Genomic DNA, 27,382 nt, shown 5'->3' on the forward strand with positions numbered 1-27,382 from the left:
GCCCTGGGAGACGGGCACTGTTCCTCCATCCCGGTGACGAAACAGGGTCAGGGTGTGTCCAGGGCTCACAGCTGTGGGGCGACAGAGCCAGGACTCAAGCCGCCAAGGCCTCCTCTTGCCTGAAAGGGTCACAGCCTCCCTTCGCACGCCCACTCCTGCCACAGGCACGGTGTGTTTCCTTCCTCAGGGAGGAGTCAGGGAGCACTGCTGATGTTGGAAGAAGCCGTTGGGTGCAGGGGCCTCTCTCCGTTGCTGCTCTGGATTCTGCTCCGTGTCTGTCTCGGATTGTCTCATCCGGAGTCCCTGTCCAGACAGCTCCAGTACCTGCTGGCCCAGCCCGCCTCTTCCTCCAGCCCCAGAGCCCCCGGGGAAGGGGCAGGCAGCAGGAAGCCGGTGGCACCTACTGAGAACATTCCAACTTTGCACCAGGCGGGAGGGGGGCCTGCGTGGGAGCCTGGAGCAGAGTGCTGCTCTGCATCCGGGCTCTAAGCAGGTGTCTCCCCGCTCAGGTCTGGAAGAGGTCGGGGGCCTGGTTCTACAAAGGGCTCCCCAAGTACATCCTGCCCCTGAAGACCCCCGGCCGGGCTGACGACCCCCACTTACGACCTTTGCCCATGGAGCCGGCTGAGCAAGAGCCCAGAAGCACGGAGACCAGTCGAGTCTACACGTGGGCCCGTGGGAGAGGTAAGGCCCTCTGTCCGCTCTCCCGGGATAGCACCTGACCTTCAGGCCGTCCGCCAGCCGGTGCCACAGGCACCAGGCCACAGCCTGCCACGTTCTCCACGTGGCTCCTACTGGTGTTTCATCCCTCTCCGTGCCCTCACTCCTGCCTGCACCCACGTGGGTGGCTGGACCTCAGCACAGTGGTTGTTTGCAGCCTGAGGGGCTGTTTCACAAACAAGCGCTCACGTGGGGGTGGGGGTGCCGTGAACAGCACTGGGTCTTTGCAGAAATGTGATGTCAGTTGAGATTGTTGGCAAAGTGTGAAAATGTGTCTTTTCGAGGCAGGCCTGTATCATCTCTTTTCAACCCTCGCCTTGTGTCTCAGTAAAGGGGTCTCCTGGCTCCCCTGGTCCTAGTGAGGAAAGTGGCCTTGTGCCCTTGTGGTGGCTGCCCTGGCGTGGGTGCCTTCCAGGTCCCCGCTATCAGAGGGGAGCTCCGCCCACTGGTAATTAGAATAGTACCTGGCGTGGCAGATGTCTCTACTCAGCGTGCAAGGTGCTTTAATGTTCATGGTTTTGCTTTCAAAGTTCCTGGTCTCACAACAGGCTCCGAAAGCAGACCGGGCAGGTGGTTAGTAGCCCCATTTTATAGATGAGCAGCCTGAGGCCCAGAGAAAAGGAAGGACTTCCCGTGTGGCAGAGCTGGGACCAAAAGGCAGTGTCCTGCCCTCTGGGCTCTGGCTCCTTCTGCCCCGAAGTGCCTGAGTTCCAGCCCAAGACTCGGGGACTGAGGGTCCTAAGAGGGGTGGGGGGTTCATCCTGACGCAGGGGTTTTCCTGGGTTTCTCGACCCAAGAAAATAGACACGCAGCTGCTTCGGAGGGACCCTCGAGCTCCTGTCTTTGGATTATGACCTGGCAGCTGCCTATCTTTGTACCATTTGGGGGGGGGGGGAGGGTTTCTTGTTACAGAAGTACGTTGATTATAAAATTGTGAAGGTTGTCAAAAGACATAATTTATCAGGTAAAAATTCCCTGTAGGTCTGCCCTCCCAATTAGCACCTTGGCGTCTGTTCTCCGGGCATCTTTTCCTTGGCATCACTCGGCTCCTTCTGCAGCAGGCCTTCCCCACCCGTTCCGCTGGGCTGTTTGCATTCTCACTCCCATGAGTTCACCGTCCCTGCCATCCCTGCCACAGACAAGGCCCGTAGGGACCACCCGCAGGCAGAGACTGGCAGGCGGAGTGAGGGGAGCTGGCTGGGACTGGCCTGCGGGGGGCGCTGTGGCTGGCCAGCTTGGAGGGAGCCTGGGGGCATTTGTTGGAGAAGTGGCTCCCTCCTCCCTTCCTCCCCTTTCCCACCCTCAGAGCTGGGCTGTCACGGGTTCCAGCCCGTCGGGGTGAGTCAGGGTCCCTGGGGCCCGTCAGGGTGAGTCAGGGTCCCTCGGGCCGCGGAGAGAGACGCAGCCGTGGCAACAGAAGCTGCTGGACACTGTCAGGTTTAGAATGCGGCTGAGGAGGGGAGGCCCTGAGGCCTCCACCCAGAGGGGCCCTCCGTGCCCCAGCATCTCGATGGTGCGCACACACACACGCGCTCACACGCCGTCTCCTCCTCAGCCACTCAGACACAGAGGGCCTGTTGGTTGCGTGGGCGGGAAGCAGCGGCCCGTACTCCCCGAGTGAGGCCAGGCCGTGGGGAGGCCCCTCTGCGAACTCGGTCTCCCTCTGCTTCCCAGAGCAGGCGGCCCGGCCTGGGCCAGGCCCCTCACAGGCCTGTGGTCATCCTTTCGGTGCCCAGCAGAGGAGGCCGCCCTTCTGCTCGACAGGTGGCCTCCGTGTCTCGCCAGGGGCAGCGGGACCGCGAAGGCTGATGGCTCTGGGCAGGTTGTGGAGGCTCGGGAGGTGTCCCCACCCACCCAGAGCAGGGTGCACCAGGAATGTGTGGGGTGTCTGTGGTGGGCAGGACTGGACTTGGGGCAGCCCACAGTCAGGGGGAGAACAGGAACAGGTGCTGGTGGAGGAGGCAGGAGGCAAGCAGAGCCATTCGGTGCGTAGAAGCCAGGGTGTCAGGGGTTTGCGAGGAAGGGCGCCAGAGAGCCACCAGCAGGCCGACTGTCGCTGCCTGCTTCTAAGCCCGATCGTGGTGGCTGTGCTGGTCCTCCCCGATGAGCCTGTGCAGACGCCAGGATCTGTGCTTTTTTACTGAGTTTGGTCCCCTGGCCATCCCAGACCCGGCTGTGCCCTCACAGAGGCTCTCGGGCTGCTCCCGGATACCGGTGGGAGACCATGGGCCTGGGCCGGCTGGAATCAGCCTTATAGCTGGTCCTGAGTCTGGGGACAAGGGTGGGGAGCCCTCTGGGAGGTCAGCCCCCTGCTAGCCCTTCTGTGGCCTCCTGGTTCACGTGGCTTCAAGGTCAAGTCTGTGGCAGCCCCGGGAGGACTCGGCCATGCCTGCCTCTAGGCAGCCCCCCAAGCTGCCAGGTCTGCTGCCTCCGTCTGGGTTCCTTCTCAGGCAGGCAGCTCCCAGCAGGCAGCCTTGGGAGTGGGCACAGGGGCATCACCAGGCCTTTCCAGACCATGCCGACTGGGGAACCAGCTGGTGTTTCTCCATCCTCAGCCCCTCCATCAGCCCAGGTGTGGTCCAGGTCAACGCTTGTCTGGTAAGCCCAGCCTTCATAGCACCCCATTCAGCCAAAACTAGGCTTGAGGCCAGGTGGGAACAGGGACCAGCACTGGGCTGCGGTCTCCCACCACACTGAGAGCTGCATGTGGGCAGGGCCATGGCGCTCCTGAGCAGGCAGGGGATGGGCGTTATCAGATGAAGGAATGGACCACCCACCTGCTCCAGGATGTTTGAAAGACCTATAGGGCCTGCAGGCACCTCTAGGTCAGGGGTCTGCTGAGCAGCCCCAGGAAACACTCGGAGGAGGTTAGAATCACCCCACGCTCCCGAGGAGTCTCTCATCCCAGGCCCCTGCCTGCAGGGACCCCAGGGGCAGCACCCCCCTTCGGCCCCGAAGTCTCTGATCCCTGGCACAGAAGCTGATTCTGATACCAGCGCATTCTCTCTGGCCCACTCCCCTCCACACACACACACACACACACACACACACACACACACACACACACACACACCCCCGTTCCTCCATCTCTCTCCCTCTCCCTCTCCCAGCCCTGGGGCTGGTATACCTGTGGCTCCCAGCGTCTCCTTCCATTCCAGCCCACCCTGCTCTCTTGCTCCTGCCCTTTGGAAGAAGGAAAGGTAATCAATAGATACAAGCCATGCACTTTTCAGTCCACAAAACATCAGATGAAATGTATTGATGTTTCTGAGGCAGGTTCCATTTCATCCTCCTTTAAATTTTGTTGGTTAATTTTTAATTACATAAGCATGCATAATATATCTTAACAAATTAATTCAAAATGTGTGAAAAATTAAAATCTCTCCTCTTGCCATCATCTCAAACAAACCCCTTTCTCTTTCTCCCTGTTCCTATAAACACATCCTTGGCATTGGGCTATGTTTTGTTTTGTTTTTAGTAACAAAAATAGGCTCTTACCCATAACGCTGCATGTTGCTTTTTTCACTTAAAAGAATATCACGGGCGTCCCTCCAGATCAGTAGATATAGATTTTACTGTATTGTTTTTAATGGCTTAATAAAATCCCATTATGTCCTGTATTGCTATTTAATTATTCACCTATTGGTGGACATTCCAAATGTGTCTGGCTTTTCACACTGCAGGCAGCTCTGAAACACCCTTCTGTGTATACGATGCTTTTATTACCAGGGGGTAGGTTTGTGTGTTTTAAATTTCAATAGACATTGCCAAACTATATTCCAAAAGCGTTGCCGTCTTTTCTACTCATTTATTCCTGCATCCTTGCTTGCCATGAATAGTACTGGCATTTATCATTTTGGCAAGTATACTAGATGGAGAATGATATTTTATTATTTTAATTTGTACATTTGCATATCTCTTCATATCTTGATTATTCATTGGTTATTTAGGCTTCCTCTTTTAAAAATTACCTGTTTAAATCCATTGCTTGTTTTCTATTAAATGATTTTCTCTTATTGATATGTCAGGGGTACTCAATGGGTTGAAAATATTTTCCTCCTTGACTTTACATTTTACATAACATCTTGCCATTCAAAAACCATTTTTTTTCTTAATTCTTGTGAGTTTAAGCATGTCTTTCTTTTTGCCTTGTGGTTTCTAGGTTTCCTACTTTGCTTTGAAATGTCCTCCTCTCCAAGGTTAAAAATATCTGCTAAATAAAAAGTTTAAGTATTATAGGAATAAAAGGAAATTACTTTAAAATTATAAAATTACCAAAAAGAGAAAAAATCTAAACCAAATATTATATTAACTGATAAAGCACTGAAGCCATGTTCTATCCAAATGCAAACCAGGAATGCCCCATCATCGCCATCATTCATAATCTTGTATAGTATTTAACTAATGTAATAAGGCACAAAAAATAAAATAAACTCTTACTGTTGGAAAAGAGAAGAAATTCTCTTATTTGCAGATAGTGTGAAGGTATACCAAGAGAGTCCAAGAGAGTCTACTAAAACAATCCACTAGGATTAATAAGAAAATTGGGGAAGTGATAGGACACAAAGAAAATCAATAGTTTACACACAAGCAATCAATAGTTTTACTCTATACCGACTAATTAGAAGTAGAAATGGGGAAAATCCATTCATAATTGCAACAAAAATTATAAAATGCCTAGAAACAACTTTTATAAGAGAATTAATTATAGGTCCATCATGAAGGAAATTATACAATCTTATCACAGGACAAGAAGTAAGGCAAGAACAGAGAGACGGATAAGAATCGTGATCCCTCCAAATTAGTTAAGTATAACAACTATCTGATGCCCAATGGAGTTTTTGGGAAGAAGTGAATTCAAATGTTATCATTATCATAGGATAAACAAAAAGTAGCATAAAATGGAATATATTCGGCCTTAAAAAGAATGAAGTACTGACACATGCTACAACATGGATGAACCTTGCAGACAGTATGCTAAGGGAAAGAAGCCAGAGACAAAAGGCCATATAGTGTACGATTATAGGAAATGTCCAGAACAGGCAAACACACAGAGACAGAAAGTGGATTAGTGAGTGCCATGGGCTGGGGCGGGTGCGAGGAAATGGGGAGGAACCACTGATGAGTGCAGGGTTTCTTTTAAAAGTGATGGACGTGTTCTGGAATTGGATGGTGGGGTGGCCGCCCGACTTCATGAATATACTAAAAGCCGCTGAATTGTGTACTTTCAGAGGTTGAATTTTATGGTACAGACATATATTTCAATAAAAACCTTCCTGAAGAAGTTAAAGAATAGTTTAACAAGATGTTTTTTAAAAGAGAATAGCAAGGGCAGTGGGAGGAGTTGCCCGACCAGGTGTGAAAGCTTGCTAGAAAGTTACTTTAATCAATAGAAACAGTAAGGTATTGACACCAGAACACACAGAATACGTAAATAGGTAAGTGGAACCTGGTAGAGGAATAACAGGCCTAAGAATGGAAGCTGGATATCGGTAGCTTTTCAATTCAGTGGGAAAGAGAACAGGTTTTATTTAACAACTGGAGCTCGCATAATTAGATTCCCATCCCATTCCATGTGCATCCAGAAACACATTGCAGCTAGATTCAATTTCTAAATGTTAAAAATAACACCAAGAACGTATTAGAGAAAGATGAGCCGTGGTTTCTTCCTCTGTGTTATCGCAGAGAGAGCCGGTCACACGCTGGCACCCACGGGACAGGCGGCTGACTGCCTGCAGGTGCTGCTCCCTCCTCTGGACCCTGGGTGTTGGTTTGGGCCGAGGACTTGCCTGCAGGCCCCTCCCAGCCTGCTCATCGGAGGACATTCCTTCTTTCTTCGGGATCGGGTGGGCAACCGTGTGACCTGAGTCCCTCCTGGTGACTGGCCCCGGCCTGACCTGGCTACCTCTGGGGAGAGGTCCCCACCCGCCCACCCCATCCGTCCCCATGAGTGTGTGTGTGCTCCATGCTGCTTTTCCTGGCAGATCCTGGCTCCACGTTTATGGCAGCAGGAAATACAGTCGGCTTTTGCACACTCCCAGGTGTCTTTGTCCCCCTGGGAAATACCGGGTGGAAACGGTGGAACCAGTACTTCGGGCTCCTAGGTCCTAATCCTGGACCCACCTCTTCTGCGGGCTTCTTTCCTTGGATCTGGATTCCCACCCTTGAGTTGTGTTTAGAGGGATATTTGTTAGGAGACGAGGTAGGGGGGTACCATATTGATCCTGCATATTTGGATCATAAGAGGTTACATTTTTTTCTCTTCTCACATATTAGAAAGCTTAGACAGCAGCTCAGTGACGTCAGGACCAATGGCTCTACCAGTCTTGCTCTTTTCTTCATGGTTCCATGGTGGTCGCTGCAGCCCCAGCCATCAGAAGGGAGGGAGGTGAGAGGGGAGGCTGGAAATCAAGCCTTTAGTTTCGGCAGCCTTTCACTATGATAGAAGCAGGCGGGGGGGGGGGGGGGGGGGGGGCGGGCGGTACAGCACTGGTACTGGAGGACCCGGACTTCCTGTGAGAGCTGGAGTTGAATTTATCTGACGGGAGCCATTGATGTGGAGTTTGGTCTCAGATAGGACTTTGTGCTCCTCCGCCTCCAGTGCCAGGGACGCTGAATGGGACGGGCTTCTTATTCTCTCCAGCCCCAGGCTGTGACCACGAGGCCACCCTGCCGGGGTCTGCCCTGGGGCTGGTCTGCCCGCCTTCCCCAGCTGCGGCTGAGCACCCGAATGGAAAGGGGGTTGGGACTGAAGCCCCAAGTCTAGCACCCATACCCTGTTAGTGGGCTTTCCAGGAGGTGTGCCCTCTTCTCAGATGGGAGCGGAGCTGGGGCTCCTGGGAGACTGAGCCTGGGTCAGTGAGGCTTGGCCGCCTTCCCCTCTCCCAGGGAGCCTGAGGCCGGGACGGGGAGGGGCCGGCGTCCAAAGCCTTCATCGCTGCCCTGTGCCTGGCGGACTGGGAGGTCCCTTCCACTTTGTCCTCTGCCCTGAGGCCCCCACCCACCCACCCACCCACCACCACCACCACCATGAGGCAAATTCACTTTCCCATCTCCCCTGAGGCCGGCTGCACAGTCCCTCCCAGGCCCTCGGCGGGAACCCCCAAACCCGGCCTCCGTAGTCTCCCTGAGCAGAGCCAGGCCTCCTGGAGGGATTTGAACAGAACTACGCACTGGCTCACTTCAGGGGCTGTTCTGGAAAAGTACTTAAGGCTTGGATTTGTTCCAGTTGAGTCGTTTTTTTAAAAAAAATGGGAGTTTCATTATCACTTCGTTGGTCTGGTAGATTTTAAATAATTCTTTTAACGTCCTAAACTGTGGTTCTGTTTGCAGACCCGTGAAAGCAAGCCTCGGGGTTGTTCAGGTTGAGCAGTCTGGTTCTGCTGGGCCTACAGATGTGTGCCTGGGGTCGTCCTCCCAGATCACCCCTGGGCTAACCTTCCCACCCCCACGCCACCCGCTCCTGCCCCCTGGAGAAGGCGAGTCATTGGGTGCTGCGCTGGCCCCAGCCAGAGCTCCGTGACTCACGGTCATTATCTCATCTGACGCTCAGAACAGCCCCAGGGGCAGCTGCAGACGGCAAAATTGACTCTTAGTGATGGATGAGGAGGGGGACGTCTGCCCAAGGTCACGCAGGCTGCGGCCAGGAGGGCCTGGCACCAGGCTTCTGAATCCTGGCCCGCACGCCTCCCTCGGAGCGGGGCTGTGGCCCACATCGCCCCGCATGCTGGCTGGCTTCTTTCGGGCTCGGTGGGAGGGTGTCTGGGTGCCAGGAACAGCCGCCGAGGCCAGCGCAGGCAAGGGGGCTGCTGCCAGGCGGCTGGGGAAGGTGTCTCAGAAGCAGGGACAGAGACAAAGGCTTGCAAGGCCGGTGGGGACAGGAGGGTGGCAGCAGCTTCTCCTGCTTCTCGGGGAACTCTTGGATCAGCTCCATTCCCCACCTCTGCCTGCTCAGCAGCTTGTACTCAGCAAGTCTGCATGCCCTTCCGCCTCGGCATCTGCCCCACGCTCAGGACCCCGCTCCGGGGGGAGCAGACTGGCCTGGCTCGTTTCTGCTTATGCTGCCTTTTTCTGCATCCAGCCTGTATCCTGTCAGACATAATAGATGGCATGGCCAGTGAGGGCTGCTTTCCCCCAAAGCAGAGCTGGGGCAGAGCGGGGGAAGCTTGGTGTGCTCAATAGCCATGGAACCGCAGAATTGGGTGCTTTGTGGCTGACCGGGTAGTGAGCTCCCCGTCACGGGGAGCATTCAAGCAGAGGCCGGCTATAGTGGGCTGAGCAACTCACTATAGGGTGACCAGTGTGTGTCCAGAGTTAGACCCCCATATTGTAACCAGGGCTTGGGGGATGGAGGTACCTCCTCCGGCCCAAGATGGAGAAAGCCACATGGCCCGCGAGAGCTCTGAACCCAAGGCCTCTGCCTATTTCGCGCAGAGCTGCAGCCGACGGGGCTAATAAGCAGTTCCGTGGCAGCCGTTTTTCCATCAGACGCGTATGCTGTTTCCTGACTTCTTAACGCAGCATGCTATTTATACCAGTAGATCCATTCATTCTTAATGAGCCACAGTTGTGGATTGTAAAATGTTTTATTTTCAGACAGGATTGCTCACTGCCCAGAGCCAGCTGTTGCTATGCCACTTTCCTCCTTTCCCTGTTCCTGAGAAGTTAGCATTTCCGACGCTCCTCAGAGCACTCAGCTGCCCCCTCCCCCACCCCCACTCAGCCCCAGTGTTTCCCAGCGGGCTCTGGACTTGCCATTTCTGTCACGTCCGCCTGGACGTGGTGCATGGACTTCCTGCAGCCTTAGGAGCAGCCGGGAGTGTGTGCTGTGTGCAGGGGCAGGCTGGCCGAGGCTGGAGGAGACGGCGGAGCGGAGCAGGAGGGCTTCCGGGTTGGGAGGTGGGACCCCATCTGCCGGGAGGGTTGGACCGTTGCCGCTGTCATAGGTCGCAAACCGGTGGGGCAGAGATTCGACCTTTAAATTCATTGACACCTTTTTTAAATGTGGAGAATTCTCATTTAAAAGACTCTGGAGTAGCCCGGCCGGCGTGGCTCAGTGGTTGAGCATCAACCGATGAACCAGGAGGTCACGGTTCGATTCCTGGCCAGGGCACGTGCCCGGGTTTCGGGCTCAATCCCCAGTGTAGGGCGTGCAGGAGGCAGCTGATCGATGATTCTCTCTCATCATTGATGTTTCTCTCTCTCTCTTCCTCTCTGAAGTCAATAAAAATGTTTTTTTGTTAATTTTTAAACATAAGAGAATACGGAGTATTTCTGGCTGCTCTTTCGCAGTCAGCAGGTCTGCCGATACTGCCCCTCGCTGGAGAAATGGGACAGGCTGAGGAGCAGCTTCCCCACTTCACACGGGGCTTTCGGTCTCCGGCTTGCCACAGCCCCGCCCCTCCCTGTTGTTTCTGACGCTCTTTGGATAATCGCCCTTATGGGGTTACTAAGAAAAAAGCAAAATAGTTCGTGTTTCCACATCCCTAGGAAAAGAGAGAACAGAAGTTAGACCCACAGGGTCACTTGTTGCTAGAAAAGTGGGCACGCTGCTCTGCGGCAGTGAAGGGTTCTCACATCCAGCCCACTCCCCCCCGGCCCTCCCTCCTGACCAGTGGGAGGCAGGGGCTGACCATCACATCTCTGTCCCGACTCCCGACCCTGAACCTCAAATCCGGCCCCTAGCGGCTCTACGCCTCCCGTGCCACCACCAGTAAGCGCTTCAGCATCAGGCCTTGCCAAGCTGATGTGTTTGGACGGGGGACACCGGGCAGGAACACGTCAGTGTTTTGAAGTCCCTCCTCTCTGGACCTTGGTTTTCCCATGAGTAGGATGGGGCTGTGGGGCTGGGACAGAGTCTATTGTCTTGCTGCTCTCCTATCTCACCGTGCCAAAGCCAAGGGGCGAAACGCTGGAGGAATTTCTGGCAGGTGGTAAAGCTGCCCCCAGATCACACACTGAGGCTGCCTCTACTGCAAAGAGCAGCCCCATTTCCCACCGGCCCCGCCCTCCTCTCTCACACGTGCGTGCACACAAGCAGTCCTGCTACGTGCTGCCTGTGAAATCCCATCAAACCCGCCCAGCACCCCTCCTCCCCCTCCGCTCCCCCACCCGCACACTGTGCCTGTGGTAAGTGTCCGCTGATGCCTGTGAAGTCACTGACTCTTCCTTTCCAAGTCCTATCCCCGGGATCCGGATCAGCTCTTAGGCCTCATTATCACCTTCGCCGCCTCCTGTTTTACTCCCTGTGTGGGTTCTGGAATCCTGGGGAGTGGAAGTACCTGAGATAGATATAGATATGGATATGGATATGGATATGGATATGGATATGGATATGGATAAACATAGATAGATATAGATATAGATATAGGTATAGATATGGATATGGATATGGATATGGATATGGATATGGATATAGATAAATATAGATAGATATAGATATAGATATAGATATAGATATAGATATAGATTTTTTTTTTTAATAGAAACCACCAAATACACACACGGAGACAAAAGGACCGTGAGCCCGAAAGGACCGTTGGAGGGGAGGGAGGGCGAGTGTCTCTGAGCCCTCTGCGGAGGGTGCTATGTGTCCCAACTGGACCCGCCTGGCGTGGCACCTGCGACCAGACTCGGGCCCTCACGGTGTAGGTCTGCCTCGTGGGTCCAGGGAAGAAATGAACAGAAAAGTCATAGTCAGCCCTCGCTGTGGCTCCGCCAGTCGTTTGGGGACCCGAATGCCACCCAGCCCTCCAGGGGCAGGAGAAGGGCATGGGATGCCCGAGCCCACCGTGGGCCCCCCGGGGTGAGCACTGACCTTGGTCTTCTCAGTCCTGGTCTCCTCTCGCAGCTGCCTTTCTGCCAGGCCCCGCCGAGGCCTGGGTGCCGTCTGCCTTTTGGTCTGTGCAGGTGAGGGAAGCCCCAGTGCTGAGTGGCCAAATCAAAACAGCAGCATTCGCCCTGGCCAGTTTGGCTCAGTGGGTAGAGCGTCGGTCCACGGACTGAAGGGTATCGGGTTCGATTCCGGTCAAGGGCACGTAGTACCTCGCACCTCAGTTGCACACTCTATCCCTGGCCCTGGCCAGGGTATGTGCGGAAGGCAACCAATCGATGTGCCTCTCTCACACTGATGTTTCTCTCTGTGTGTCTCTCCCATCCCTTCCACTCCCTTTCTAAAAAAAATAAAAAACAATTGAAAAATATCCTCAGGTGAGGGTTAACAACAAAATAATAATAATAATAAATCAGAACAGCAAATAAAGCAGCTGCCGTGGATCGCAGGGTGGCTAGGTGAAGGCTGAGCCAGGTGCGGTGCATCTGCTATTTCAGGTAATCCCCTGAAAACCTGTGGGAGGGGGCAGACTATTGTCCCATTTTATGAAAGGGGAAACTAAGGCATGACGAGGTCAGATAACTTACGCTGTAATCTTGGCATGGACAGAAAGAGAAACCCTGCGGCTTTCAGGAAACTCTGCCCCTCCCCCGCGTCCCAGGAGTGGAGGCCTGGCCACCTCCCGTGTAGCCGTGTTTGGAGGGAGGAGCCCGTGCATACCATTTGTCTTGACCTCCGGAGCCCTTGGGGAAGCCAAATGCTAGCCCAGTGCGGGTGGGTGTGAAGCCCTGGGCTTCAGGCAGCTGCCTTCGCCCCACCCCCGCCCCCAGCAGCCCTCCTGCCCGTCTTGGCTGCTTGGGGATTCATTTCCCAAGAGCAGCAGAAGGGCCTCGTTAGCCACACCAGAGGCCAGGGCCTTGGCTGTCGCTTCGAATTTGTCCAGACCTGATGACGGCCTCGGCTGATGGGTTGATTCCAGCTGCCGAGGTCTGGAGGTCTGGGGGCTCCTGGCCCCTGGTCTGAGCTGAAATAGGAAAGCAGGGCCCAGCACCCCCCACCCCGTCCCCAGTCAGCCTCTGGCTCCGGTTCAGCTCAGGCGTGCCAGGCCGGTGCTGGGCTCCGCCCTGTGCCGTAGGGCACACCCTCCTCACCTGTCTCACCAAGGAAACCTACAACTTAATTCCGCCCACTCTAGACTCCTCAGCCTTTGGGGACCTGGGAGAAGTGAATAAACCTGGACCCGCCTGCCCTGTCTGTCTGCCTCCAATAAAGCCTTCGGAGATAGCCGTGCCGGCTCCACTCAGCTCAGCCACTGCCTCCCGGGGCCTCCTGTCAATCACAGGGTGCAGGCGCTCAGATGGGGCCAAGCTAATTTCCCACGGCCGGTCCAGGAGCCGCAGCAGAGGCTGGGCGGTTCCCTGTGCCCGCTGACCTCCCTACCCGAGGGAGGGGCCAGGCCTCCTCTGCCTTGGTTGCCCCTGGGGCCAGGCAGACCCCGGCTGCCCAGTCCCACCCCCACAGGCCTGACAGGGGCGGACATTCCACCCCAGGAGGGGACCTCAGGGACAAACCTGAGGCCAAGGAAGCCAGACCTTGAAGGCATATGACAGAGAGGCCGGGGAAGGGGGGGGCGGGGGGGGGGGACAGAGAGAGGAGGCCGGAGACAGAGAGAAACTGACAAAAACAGAGAAAGAGGAACCCAGAGACACCGATCCACGTTTCAGAACTCATGGAGACACCCAGACACACCAGAGGGAAAATAAGACTAGAGACGCAAAGGCAGAATTTAAAAAAAAAAAAAAAATCGGCAAGAGAAGCACCAAGAGACAAACGAAAAGACAAAGACACGGGGACAGAAGGAAGGAGAGAGCGAGCTGAAGGAGAGGCGGTAACGAGGACACGGTTTGCATCCCAGCAAAGGGGTAGACAGGAGGTGTGCACTTGCCGGCTTCCATCCCTGCCTCCGTCAGAAGCAGTACTCTGCCGGAGAGAAACGGTGCAGAGCACACCTAAACCAGACCGGCCCCTCGTCCCGTAAGGGCCTGAGCCGGGAGCCTTGCTCTCGCGCCAGCAGGGCTGTCCCGGCCCCAGAGAAGCCCACCTCTGGCTTTCGCTTTTCCTGTTCTCTGTCAGAGATGCCGGGCCCACACCGGCGCCAGCATTTCCACCTATAGATCAAGCCCATCCTTAAATTCCACCTCTTCCAGGAAGCCCTCCCTGACTCCGCCTCTCCCCGAACACTCGCTGGCTCTCCTTCAGAGTACGATGTTCTCTCTGAAAGGAGCTATTCTTATCTTCCGTTCCATCCACCTCTTGTTCTGCCTGGAGCACCTCAAGCAAGGACAGGACCACAGGATCTTGGTGCTGGCGACCACATCACTATTGATTTGAGGATTTGTCTTCATTATCCGGTGCCTCCTGTCTGGGAGCCCAAAGGAGGGAGTTAATTAAAATCAATGGTGGATGAAAAAACACGCGCAGAAAACCCTTCCACTCTCCAGCTCTGAATTCCCAGCCTGGTCTGGGCTGACCCTGCAGCTCTCCCCTTGGACAGCCTGGAAGGGGACCAAGGAAGGAGGGTCCCCCGTGACCGCCCCCCTCCCCACCTCACAGATAAAGCAGTGAGGCTCCGGGTGGTCAGGCAGGGAGGGAGGCTCTGAGCCTCTCTGGCCACCACCTGGCCCATTTCTACAGGGACGGGATCCCTGGCTTTGGGGCCTCCTTTCTCCTTGCCCAGGCCCTGGCTCTCCAGGGCCCTGACGCCAGTTTCCAAAACAGAGGAAGAGCCTGCTCCTCCGGCAGGGCCTCGGCTTGGGTTTGGAAGAAGAGCAGGCGCTCTGTGCACAGTGCTCTCCCCGCCCCCCAGGGCCCACTCATCCCGTGTCCATGGCAACTGGCCTCAGACAGCCCCTCCCCCATCAGCGGTCCCTGGCTCAGGCTGAGGCCACCAGCTGCCTGCTCGTCCCATCGGAGTGTCCCTCAGAGGGAGGCTGGAGGAGGCGCCCGCTTGGGGGACAGGCCAGGCCTGCTGGAGACGGAGCTGGCTCGCCACCACCGCGCTGACCACCGTCCAGTCCTCCCGTCTCCGCGCACGGCCGTCCTTTCCCGGGGCGGGCTCTTCAGAGCGCAGCCAGCGAGTCCGTACTGAGGGCCTGCTGGGCCTGGGTCCGGCGCCTGGGGCTGAGGGGAGCAGCCAGATGCGCATTAAGATGTGGCCGCACCCTCCAGTCGTTCCAGGAACAGGTGGGAAGTCACGGCAGGCACTTGTAGGAAAAGCAACTCAATGCCAGGTGGTGTCGTGGGGAGAGAGAATGAGGCCTGTCTCCCCCGCTCCTTCCCCGGGCTGGAGAGGCTTTGCAGTCGAGGCACAATTCGGACGGGTCCCTGGAGGACGAATGGGATTCAGATTCTTAAAATATTCACAGGCTTCCCCTGACCAGGTGGCTCAGTTCGTTGGAGCGTCATCCCATACACCAAAAAGGGTGCAAGTTGGAGTCCTGATTAGGGCACATAGCTAAGTTGTAGGCTCGATCCCCGGTGTGGGTGCATGTGGGAGGCAACCGATCCATGTTTCTCTCTCTCTCCCTTCCTCTCTCTCTAAAATCAGTAAAATCATATCCTCGGGGGAGGATTAAAATATATGTAAAAGGCCGAAACCGGTTTGGCTCAGTGGATAGAGCGTCAGCCTGCGGACTCAAGGGTCCCGGGTTCGATTCCGGTCAAGGGCATGTACCTTGGTTGCGGGCACATCCCCAGTGGGGGGTGTGCAAGAGGCAGCTGATCGATGTTTCTCTCTCATCGATGTTTCTAACTCTCTATCCCTATCTCTTCCTCTCTGTAAAAAATCAATAAAATATATTTATAAGAAAATATATGTAAAAGTATAGGCTTGTGTAGCTTTTTAAAGATACAGTGCCCTCTGTCCTCCTTGGTCTTACTTTATTGGTGGTTGTTATTGTCTCCATTTTTCAGATCAGAGGATTGAGGTTCAAAGAGATGAAAGTATTTGCCCAGGGACATCCGGGGCAGAGCCAGAATTGAACCCTCGATGTTGGGAGTGAACAGAAGTCTTTCTCTCCCACATGGAGGCCCCTGCCTCTGACGGGAAAAGGCCCAGAGAGAAACCCTGGGCAAAGGGCATGTGGGGTGGGGGGTGGGGGGACAGAGAATAAGCTGGCCTGCCTGGCAGGGAGGACTCGGGAGGGAGCAGGGCCGTTCGGGTGTGGCTGGACCGCAGGTGCCCTGCATACTAGCTGCGGAGGAAAGAGCAGGATTCCGGCGAGGGAGAGGCCTGGGTTCGAGTCCCAGCTCGGCCTCCAAATGGCCTTTGAAGGCGTCTGGTGCCCTCAGCGTCCTGTGAGGCACAACTTGGGAAGGTACGCTCCCCTGGAAAATGTGAGTCCACCCCTGTGAGGTTGGCCTGGGCTCCGGACACAGGGACCCCCGAGGCAAGCCCTGCGTGGGGAGGTGCGGGCTGTGAGCTCAGGATGCCCCTCAGGTAAAACAGCTCCCGTTTATCAAGCACCTGCTGTGTGCCAGAGGGTGCCCGTGTGACCTCTGTCAATGCTCACAGCACAGAAAGGGACCCATCCGCCCCCGTCTCACGACGGACCTGCGGCGCACAGAGAGGCGAGGAAACTGGCCCCAAATTACCCAGCCGGGAAGCAGCAGAGCCAGGACGTAGCTTGGGGCTGACTCAGCCGGTGCCTCTTCACCACCCCACACTTCCCTTTTGCTGCCACCAAATGGAGCCCCAGACTTGCCAGGCATCTGGGGAGGGTTTCAGGCTGCAGGCCCGGCCCTCCCCGGTCTCTGTGGAGACAGCGCTGGGACCTTCTCCGCCGCCATGCCAGCCTGGGGGGGGGGGGGGGGCTGGGAAGGCTAATTGGGGATCTCTGTGCACTCCCTGGGGCCTTATTATCTTTCCTATACATTAAAAAAAAAAGTGTTGTTTTTAGTATGCAAAATTTTCCACCATCTGCTTTGCCTTGGCAGAATGTTTGCTGAAAATATCTCTCTTCCTCTCTAATTCCCATAATTTCTGGGGCTCTGGGAGCCTCCACGCCGAGCAGCAGCAGCTCGCAAGTGCCTCCCGAGCTCACAGCCTGCCGGTGGTCCCTGTGCCAGGCAGGCGGGCGTTGTGTGGCCCACACGTCGCGTCTCCCCGCCTCTCAACCGGAGAGGGGCTTTGGGGTCTCTCCACTGACGAACAAAACCGACCTGAAGATGAGTCCTAGAATTCAGACCCAGAGTCGCCGTCCGGGTGGCCTCTTTGTGTATGATGGGACACTGTGAGGTGACCGGGATCACAAAGAGAGGTGGGACAGAGCAGAGTCAGGAATCTGGTCCCCAAATCCCAAGGGAGGCTGAGCCAGCGTCCTGCCAGTCCCCCGGACCGGCCCAGGCAAGGTGTCTCCACTGGACCCACAGCCACTGCCACACCTGTCCTTTCAGGCAGTCTGGGAAGACTTTCCAAAAAGGAGGACTTCCCCCCACCTTCATGTGCCAAAACTCTGAGTTTCCATGGTGATAGTCAAATTGCAAATCCATCCAAGAGTGGGGGGTGGGGGAGGGGGAAGCTGGCCTATCCCCAGAGAAGTGGGCATGGCTGGTGCTGGTTTTCATCCTCAGCAGCAGGCAGCCCTTCCAAGGCATGATGGGAAAATCTCGGGGATGTCAGGTCCCCCAGCAAGTGGTCCAGGGGCTCAGGCCACCGGAGGGGAAGGCCCTCCGTCCTCCCCGCCTCCTGGCAAAGCCCCAGGTGAATCCATTTGGCGATGCCTCCTGGGGAAGCTCCCGGGCTGTCTTCCTCCTGGTGTTTTCCCGTCTCCAATCTGAAAAATCAGGCGTGGGCAGAATACAGGCATTCATCACCCAGCCATCCTAGACTCAACCTTTGGGGAGTTGGAGGGGGGGGGGAATCAGCCTGCAGACACACAGAGTGTTTTGTTGAGGATGGAAGAGCAAGGGCCAAAAGATTTATGAGCCTAAACGCTTTGTTAATAGACCTGGGAGATTTACGATAGCAGCTGCTGTGCAGGGAGAATGGTCCTGACGGCCATCGAATGGCAAATGAGCCAAGGACTGGGTTTCACGGAGGCCTCCAAGCTGAGCCTGGCCCGGCTCGCAGTCCCAGACAATGAGCAAGGATGCTCGAGCCAAGGGGGGTGCGTCCGCAGGGAATGGGCCTTGTCGGCTGGCTGCTTCTCTGCTCTGTGCGGCCTTTGTGAGCTCATTGTCCCCTGGGGCCCTCCGCCCCGTCCACGGCTGCAGCCCTTTGGGGCCCATAAGAGGAGACAAAGCATGAGCCCACGGACTGGAACTTGAGGAGGTCTTGTTTTTTCGAAGCCTGGTGTACCCAAACCCACCTCCAGGGCTGGTGCTTTGGACAAGACATACCCCTCACAACAAACGCTGCTCCCCTATTAGCCCAGCACAGTCTTCCTGCGATTTAAACCCACACCGATTCCCAATCCAATGCTGTTCCCAACCCAGTGCCGTGACCAGGTGCGACAGATGACAGGCGGGGAGGACGGGAAGACATGGGATCCGTGAGCTTGCCACGGTGACCCGGGTCCTGGGACAGCCTTTCCCGTGGTCTCTTTCCTGTTAATGGTATTTTGTGCTTTTGGGCATCTGCCCATGAACGCCAGAGGATCCTGGCATTATTGTAACGCCATCGAGCCCCGTGTCCCCCTGCCACGGGCTTACGAAGATCCTGCGTGCCAAGCACGGAAGAGATGGAGCCCTCCAAGTCAGAAAGGGTGACTCGATGGTCCTTAAGCCTCTCGGTCAGGGGGAGCCTGCAGATATTTTAAACATCGGAATCCAGCCCTTTGCCCAGGGTTCCTCTCTGGGCCTCTTCCCCGTCAGAGGCAGGGGCCTCCATGTCAGGGGGCCCACGGGGTTGGTGTTTAGTCAGTCAGTGAGTTAAAGATGCTCAAATGCTTACAGAACCAACACCAGTTCAGTCCGGTCTCAGTGGAATCGCAATCAAAGGAACCCAGTCCAGGACCTGAAAAGCAATGGCAAAGTGAGACAGGCCTTCCCTTGCTTCTCTCAAATACTATGGGAGGGGCCCATGGACCCCCACCCCTCCCGGTCCCTGTCTCCTCTTGATTCCGTATCACAAAAGCCCAAGATGCCTTCCTTGAGGGCGGGGGGGGGGGGGGGGGCGGGGAGGAGAAACAGGGCAGAAAAGGCAGCATCCTTGAGCAGACAGAGAAGGGCCCGCTGGGACACTCAGGTTAGCATCACTCTTGCCCCACCCACCTGGATCAGGCTCTGCCGAGGAGAAGCACACCAGCCTGATTCGGGGTGTAGTTTGGCCCCGGCCCGCAAGGAGCCTCGGTCCTGCTGGGGAAACGCCTGCAGAGACGTGTGCAGCAGAAGTGGTTGGTGCCGTTGCAGCAGAACGCACAGGCGTTCCGCCCGCCGGGCTTCCTGGAGGAGGTGGTGTCCGACTGAGCCAGGAGAAACGCGATGGGCAGGGCATCCTGGGCAGAGGGGAGTGAGTCACTGCAGGAGCCGCTAACTGGCAGTTTGGCAAGAGCTCCGAGCCGGTGGGGCTGGAGGAGCCCGGGGCAGGAGAGCAAGCTGTATGGGATGAGGTTGGACAAGTGGACAACGGTCAGGAGCTTGGGCTTGGTCCTGTCGATTATGAGGAGCCTTTGAAGAAGGGTAACTAGGACTTGTGTGTTAGCTGGAGCACCCCCGGCTGGGCAGGGGGGCTGGGGGGGGGGGCCCTGTGGTGGGGCCAGGTGGGAGGTTATCACAGGAATCCAGGCTGGAGACGATGAGGCTTTGAGCTCAGCATTGATTCGAGGACCATTTAGGAGGTGAAACTGTCAGGACATGGGGATAAGGGAGAAAGAAGAGCCGATTGGTCATCAGAGCTTCACAAAGCACCTACTGTGTGCGGGCCACTCTGCTGTGGAAGCACAAGGTTGAGAATCTCTTAGAGCTGAAATGGTCGGTCAGCTCCAACTCTGGTTGCTTGGTCTGTGGCCTGTGCCTCCCGTTAGCTGGCAGGTGGCACAGGCTGAAGGCATGAAGGCTTTGCAGAAAGTTCCGGATCCAGGTGGCAGCTCCGTGGCACGGGTCCTGCCGTTTCCCATCGAGGGCTCACAGTGGGTCTCCCCGCCGGACCGGGCTCTCCTTCCTGCTGGGTATTAACGCAGCCCCAGGCTTCTCCTCTGCACGTGCTCCAGGAGGGGCCTGGCCGGTCAGATGAAACCGCCTGGCCATCCCTGGTGTAGATCCATTTTGTCTCCAATCTCATCTCCCACCACATGGGTCCCTATGGCACAGGCTGTTGGGCAGGTTGACTAAGATAATGCCCGCTAGGTCGCTAGCACAGTGCCTGGCAGAAAGAGCTCAACCCCTCCTGACCTCCCTCCTGACCTCCCTCCTAGCCAGCATTTTGCATTCCCTGGATTAAACACGCTTTACCCCATTCGCTGAGTTAGTCGCCTGTGAGAGCCGCTGCCCTGCAGTCCCAAACCTTTGTGTGCAGTTGTGCTTGTTAAAATTACATCATTTAATGAAATGTTATGTAAATTGATGGGAAGAGTCAGAAAAAACACACACACACACACAAACAGTTGTCTCATAAAAGCCGGGGCCTTGGGAAGCCTTGATAGAAGCCACTCGCTTAAAATAGCGATGGGATTAGATGCGGGCAGGACCACGGCGGCAGACAGGAGAAGGAAACTGCTCTGCTCCAATGGGTAGACTCTGAACCTGGGAATCACAGCCAAACACGCGTGCAGTTTAGCCATGAAAGACCGTGTGGACCCAGTCCCGAAGAAGCACCCGAACTCTCCATCAAAAGATTGGCACATGGATGTACATTTCTATGCTTAAAATTCAGACAGAATGCTTACCATATGAATAGACCCTGTATTATGACTCCCCCGGTAACGAACCAGCCAAATGTGGTCCCGTTCAGTCCAGAAAAGAGGATTTCTTCCGCAGTGGGTGTTCCCTGTCAGGGCTTTCCTCCTCTCCGTCTCCCGGGAGCCCAGCCCATCCGCCCGGCTCCCTTCTGCACCCACAAGACCCCGCGGAGAGTTACTGGGTGGATGGGAGGCGAGCCCAGGCCGGCTGGCTCCCCGGTCCGTTCTCCCAGTGGAATCGGGGTGGTTAGGAGCACAGGCTGTGGGCAGACTGCCAGGGCGCAAATCCTGGCTCCTCCGCTTACTGCCTTTGGCACGTGCCTCAGTTTCCTTGCCTGTAAAATGGGGATAGTGCTATTTTCTGTCTGACCGTGATGTTCTGAAGCTTCAGTGGGTTAGCGTGTGTCAAGTGCCTGGCGTGTTCTGTGAGGGTCAGCGAGGACTGGCATTGCCATGACTACGAGCATTGCCTCGTGGCCAGGGGCAAGGCTCAGGGCGGCTCTGCCTCCACCAGAGGGGTAATTGGCTCCTACCACAGGGAGGGGGTGACGTGTGGAGGCGGCTGGCCCCGGGGTGAGCCCTCCTGGACTGGCAGGAAGGAGTAGCCCGCCGTCCCATCGCCAGGCCGTTGTTCCCGTGCCCCAAACGCACGGCCAGCTGAGGGGCTGTGCCCTTCGTCCTGGCAGGAGGGAGGCCTGCCCCGCCCCTCTGTGCAGCGTGCCTGCCGGTGGTGGCCAGTCGCGGTGACCTCCTTGCTGCTGTCTGTTCTTCCAGTGGTTTCCAGCGACAGTGACAGCGACTCGGATCTCAGCTCCTCCAGCCTGGAGGACAGACTCCCGCCCCCCGGGCCCAGGGACCTGAGAGGCGGCAGATCCCGGGGGGAATCAGGTGAGTGTGGGGAGCGCGTGCTGGTTTCTGAAGCTCCGGGTGCAGGTGGCTTTGCCGCTTCCGTGGGCCTCTGCTTCCCAGCAGGTGTCCGCAGGGTCGCTCTGGGTCAGGAAGTTCTGAGAAGTAGGCCCGGGGCGGGGCGGCTAGGAGCTCGAGTCTTAGCGCCCCTGAAGAGCACGGCGGAAAGGGGGCTCAGCTGTATATTCGGGGGGCGGGGAGGCAGGCCCAGTGGCTGCCCTGACCTCGGCCTGCACACCTGGGCCTCCTCCCCAGCTCCCTGTGAGCATCCCAATGAGATGAGACCGTGAAGGTCAGGCACGGCGTTCTCCGGTGTAGCTCAGCTCTGCCGTAGGACTGCAGTGGGACCCAGAGACACACTGTGGCCTCTGGGCCTGTTTCCTACTAGTTCGCACAAACGGGCGGGAGCAGGTGGTCTCCGAGGCTCCCTCTGCATTTCACACCTCTGAGCTCTCCTCTGTGACCTGTGTTTGAAAGAGAAGTGACTGGGGCCTTGAGGCTGGTGCAGACAAGGCCTGGGGCACGTTTTCCCTCTCCTTTCCACACCGAGGGCCTTCCTGGAACAGGGCCAGCTGCATTCAGAATCCCTCCAGAGCTTAGAACTGGGGTCTCTGAAGGCGGTGCCCGGGCGATTTCAGTGCGTAAGAAGCTCTCTTACTGCCCCGCACTGGACCGCACCGCCCCCGCCTGCTGCCCCGGGACAAGGCCGGGGACCTGCCAGAGCGCACGTGGGAGGAATTCCTGCTGGGATGACAGTTTGGGCTCCATCGGAGATGCCAAATGCCCGGCACGCGGGCTTGTACGTCCACTCCCGTGCCCGTGGCAGGCGTGACGAGGTGATCATCATACGCTTTCCCCCAGAGCCCAGTGCGGCCTCCGAGCCCTCCTCCGGCAGCTTTCCGAGTGGCCAGTGTCAATAGGTGAAGGTGGCGCCAGAGATGAAAACGAACCCTGGACGAGGCGCTCTCTTGGGCACCTCGGGCTAAAGATTCTGTCTCAGGAAAGTGTAAAGGGCGCTTACTGCCCTCCTCGGTTCCCAGGGCAGGTTCTACCCGCCCTCCACCTCCCCCAGTAGAGCTCTTGTCCCCTCCCTTCACACCACCTCCCAGCTAGGGCCCGTGGGTCTAGTGCAGTGGTCGGCAAACTCACTAGTCAACAGAGCCAAATACCAACAGTACAACGATTGAAATTTCTTTGGAGAGCCCAATTTTTTAAACTTAAACTTCTTCTAACGCCACTTCTTCAAAATAGACTCGCCCAGGCCGTGGTATTTTGTGGAAGAGCCACACTCAAGGGGCCAAAGAGCCGCATGTGGCTCGCGAGCCGCAGTTTGCCGACCACGGGGCTAGTGGATAGGAAAAGACGGAATACAATGGCACAGGCCCAGCTCGGCTCCCTTGGCCGGACAAGGACCCACAGCCATATCTGAGGATCCTTGAGTTAGTAAAGGCAGCAATGAGTACCCCACTGAGTTCGCTGAAATGTAAACCCTCCCCCCACCCACACCTCAGTCTTTGAAGGCAAGAGGAATTCCTCCTGGTTGTCGACTTCCATGTTGGTTCCTCTGGGCAACCACCTGCGGGCCCATTTGGTGGCCACAGGGTTGGGTCGCGCTAGAACGTGGCAGCCCTGCAGGGCAAGGGGCCCTGGGCAGTCAGGCCCCTGGACGCCCACCTCCGATCCATATGAGAAGCTGCCCGTCGGCTCGTTCCAGGCGGAGATCCTCCCTGTCTCCGTTTAAGGTCCAGAGGGCCCAGCACTGAGCTACTTGCGCTCACACATGGTCTCTTGCAGGTGGCAGCGTGGAGTCCCCCAAGATGGAGCTCACCCCCCCACCCGGCCACCTGTCGGGGAGCCAGAGCAGCCTGGCCAGCGAGACCGGGCCCGGCTCTGCAGACCCACAGAGGGGCACCCCGCCCCGGCCAGACCCAAAGGGCCCCAGTGAGTACCCAGCCACTTCTCCTACCCCCCACTGCCTCTCCCTCCTTGGCCCCCCCTCCCCCAGGGCCCTCCTCCTCTCCTACTCAGTCCCCCAAAACTGGAAAGGAGGCGATGAGGTTTTCAATTCTGTACGTTTACTGAGCTCTGGGCAGGCACTGCGGGAACCGAGGTGCCAGGCCCCACCCTGCCTGCAAGGAACAGAGAGGAACCCCAAATTAATCATGGTGACCATCCCCCTATCCATCATCAGAGATGCTCACCATGGTTGTTACATCCTCAGCTTTACAAAACGTGTGACCTTTCATTTCCCCATCTCCGTGGCAGTCGCTGTCGCTCCCATTTCGGGAGCACCTACTATGCTCCAGGCACCCCAGTCCTCACCAAGCCCCATGGTGTGCCCAGTCTGGACTGGGGGTGGTGCGGGACAGTCCTTGGCCTCCGCTTCCTGAGAAGCTGCAGGCAGGGCACGTGAGAGAGGCAGCAGCTGGGCAGGCCTGAGGGTCGGGGAGCCTCGGCGGGCAGGGCCATGAGGTGGGCCCTCTCCGCGCCCTCTGGCCTCCCGAAACCCTCCTCAGGGGCAGCTTGGAATCAAGCCCGAGTTCTCGTCCCAGTCCTGCCACATAGCCACGTGAACCGGGGCAAACCCTCAGGCTGAGCCACGTGAAACTGCAATTTATAGATCGAAAGTAGTCGAATGTTGGCAGTTCGGTCTGATTCAGCCTAATATCTGGTCTCTCTGTGCCCAGTTCCATTGTCGCTAACGTGGGGGTCACATCAGGCCCCTCATGGGGGTGGGGAGAGGGTAAAATGCAGGCTCCACGTGGAGTGTGCGCCCTGCGCAGGTCTTGGGAACTGTCCAGGGATAAATGGGGGAGGCTGTGCGGCCAGGGTGTGGCGCGTTCCAGGGCTGGAGGCATTTGGAAAGGGCCGGCCTGGAGGGAAGGTTTGTACCCCCGTGTCCGTTTGCTCCTCTGGCGTCCGAAGGTCGCTGTGCTGACCACCTGGGTTGCGATGGACACACTGAAGCGTGGGGAGGAGACAGCTTGCCTGCAAGGACGCAGCAAAGGGGAGCCGAGCTCTGCCCAGGGCACCAGCCCCTCCCCCGCCACCCCAACACCCCCTCCCCCGCAGCCGCGGGCTAGTTCACACAAGGTGGGGGGGGGGCGGGCCTAGTCCAGCACCTGCGTCACCTCCATTTCTTCCCCAAAGGTCAAGCTGTCAGGGCGGTGCTCTGCCTCAGCTCACCCTATAGTGGCCTTTTTTCTCTCTCCCAAAGGCAAAAGGCACGGCTGGGCAGGTCCCCGCTGCTGATGTGGCCCGACCAGCCCTCCACCTGCCCTGGGCAGAGGCCTGTGGGTGCGCGGGGCAGGCTTTCCAGTCGGAAGAGTGAGAGGGCGCACCCACACGCTGGAGCCAGACCCTGCCGGCTCCTCCTGACAGTCCCGGAGGCCGCACATCCCCTGTCAGACGTGACCTCTGACTCAACCAGCCAGTGTTTGGGGGCTGAGTCTGCTCCGCCCACTCAGTGCCTTTCCGCCCCCTTTCCTCTGGGAGCCCTCACCCTCCCCCCCCCCGCCCCCGCCCCCAGCCATCTCACTCAGCTGTGACCTTTATTTATTGTCCTCCCTCGACACCCTCTTCTACCCCTGCGTTCATTTCCAGTTGGCTCTCACCTTGGGTTGGGCTGGATGGGCCGTCACCCCCCTGGTGGGGCCCCCACGTGCACTGCAGTTTCCATGGGAGAAGTCCAGCCCTGAGCCTGACCCTCCAAAGCTGAGCTTGGCCCCGAGAGACCAGCCCCGAGTCCAGAGCAGGTGGGATGCGGGAGGCCGCACCCTTCCCTCTGCTGGGCCCCCGGAGGTGGGAGCAGCACCCCGCCCCTTGCTCAGGGTGGCCCGGGGCTGCTGTTGGGACCTGGCTCTGTGGCTTCCTGGAACCCCTCCTCGGCCCCCGGTGCCCCCAGCCCCGCCCCGCCCCTGCCCCCCTGCTCCCAGTCCCTCCCCGCTGGAGCTGAGAAGGGCTCTGGTGAAGACTGAGAAGTCGCTCACTGAAGAGCAGCCTTCAGCCTCTCCCCAGCTTGGCCCCGGCTCCCCGAAGCCATTAATTCACGACTCTTCAGTCGGTTCGCTTTGGCGTGAAAAATACTTAATTCAAAGCACGGGCAAATGCTTCTGGAAAACCCTTCCCCGAAGAGAGAGAGAGAGCGCGTGTCTGTGTGCGTGGGTGTTGTCTGTATCCTCCCATCCTTCCTCCCCTCCCCCACAGCCCTCTCCCCCAGGCCCGCCCGCAAAGGGCCTGCTCCCCAGGGCCCCGGGCCCCCACCATTAGCTTTTTTGCCATGGCCCCTGGCAAATGGTAAAAAAAACCTCACTGCCTCCCTGTGACAAGTTACGCTTCAGAATACAAATAAAGATTAGGGTTTGCATTGGGCCGTGTGCTGATCGATGATGTGCATCACTTGTATACGCCAGCTTTCACGACTCCCCAGGATATCTACGTGAGAAAGCCAGCCCAGACCAAGCCCATTTGCTCTGCAGAATCCCCCGAATGCTCGGAGCTTGCAGGGGCCAGGGACCCCTCAGGCGGAAGCTCAGGATGGGTGTGCAAACAGTCCTGTGTGGAAGACATGGTTAGATCCCCTGAGTCCCTTCTCCCAGCTCACATGGCCTGTGACCGCCCTGCCACTCCCTGACCCTCGTAGAAGACAGCGTCACTGCTGGCCAAGGCTGGACCCCAAGCCAAAGGCTGTGATGAACAGGGAGACCCTCAGCCCTTCCCCGGCTAACACCCTCCGCCCTCTGCCAAGGCGGGACGTTGTGGAAGGTTCTCTCTGGGAAACTGACCAAAGGGAAAAGCTGGACAGAGCCTGACATTGGCGAGTCCCCAGTCTCTGCCCGTCACCACGGTGAGGCCCCCGTGCACGGGCCCTGCCCCCGGAAGCAGAGCTGCCGGTTAGCTTTGCTGCTGCACTCACACCGGGAACAGCCAGGGCACCAGCAGTTGACCAGAACCAACAACCAAAATATAGACTCCAGTGCCCAGAAGGCAGGGTCCAGCACAGCCCTCTGCAGATAGTCACCCGTGAACCAGCAAAGGGGTGTTCCTTTTAAAACCAAGGGTTACAGCTCTTCAGAGTAAAATGCAATAGCACAAACTTAAAAATGCACTAGGAGGAATGGAAGGTGAGAGAAAATCCCCCAGAACATAAAACACAAAAACAAAGATGTGAATGTAGGAGAAGAAAAAGACAAAATTGGACAATCAAAAGATAAGAGCCGTGCAGAAGGTCCCACGTCCAACTAATAGAAATCTCAAACCAAGAAACAAAACACAAGAGAGAAAATTGTCGAAGAAATGATACCACCGTACTTCCTGGGACGGAAGGAGACACGCTCCCTAGAGACAGAGCCCGCCCGGTGCCGGCACAGGACGTAGAACCACAGCCCTGTGGGCGCACCGCCATGGCGAGCGCCTGTGGATGAAGAGGCATGTGGCCTGCAGCCGCAGTGGGATGCCCATCCCCCGGGGTCTTGCTCAAACAGATTCTCGCTCACTCGGAGGTTGGGGCCAGGGGCCGAGAGTGCGCGTCTAACCCGCTCCAGGTGATGCCCTGCTGCTGGCTGGAGGACCAGCTTTGAGTAGCGCGGGTCTAGGGCAGCTGCTGTCAGCACCGACTGCTCCTGGGAGTCACCTGGGGTGACAACAAGCACTCTGGCTGGACTCCCCACCGGAGATTCCGGTGGAATCGCTTTGGGGCACAGCCCTGACATCGGGGTTTTTAAAGCTCCCCAGGTGACTCCAATGGGCTGGCAGAACCTGGAACCATCGCCCTGTGGAAGCTCTTCTACGTGGGCTCCACGCATGCATGGAATGTTGGGAGAGTACCTTTTCGTTAGCTAAGAACTGGAAACAGCCTAAGTACCAGGGACAGAAGAATCCTATATAATAAAGATGTAATATGCAAATGGTCGTTACGCCTTGACGCATAAGGACCGATCGCGTAACAACCAGACCACGGATCAGCAGGAGGGTGGGGCAGCGAGCTACAAGCGGGCGGCAGCGGAGAGCTACAGGAGGGGGCAGGGCA

At 57.1% G+C, this 27,382-nt stretch overlaps 1 protein-coding gene across 8 annotated transcripts in view; it reads left to right on the forward strand.

The window, feature by feature from the left end:
- RPH3AL (rabphilin 3A like (without C2 domains)) overlaps nucleotides 1-27,362 on the forward strand; it is a 126,002-nt gene extending 98,640 nt beyond the window's left edge. For all 8 annotated transcript variants that reach the window (XM_079797371.1, XM_079797368.1, XM_079797367.1 and 5 more), the window contains 4 exons: nucleotides 510-684; nucleotides 21,223-21,336; nucleotides 23,149-23,295; nucleotides 24,572-27,362. In XM_079797371.1, coding sequence (XP_079653497.1) covers nucleotides 510-684; nucleotides 21,223-21,336; nucleotides 23,149-23,295; nucleotides 24,572-24,606 — 471 coding nt within the window. In that variant the 3' untranslated portion in view covers nucleotides 24,607-27,362. The remainder of the gene's footprint in view (nucleotides 1-509; nucleotides 685-21,222; nucleotides 21,337-23,148; nucleotides 23,296-24,571) is intronic.
- Nucleotides 27,363-27,382: the final 20 nt, after the last annotated feature.

Source organism: Cnephaeus nilssonii (genome assembly GCF_951640355.1).
Source record: "Cnephaeus nilssonii genome assembly, chromosome: 19".
In the NCBI taxonomy this organism is placed as follows: Eukaryota; Metazoa; Chordata; class Mammalia; order Chiroptera; family Vespertilionidae; genus Cnephaeus; species Cnephaeus nilssonii.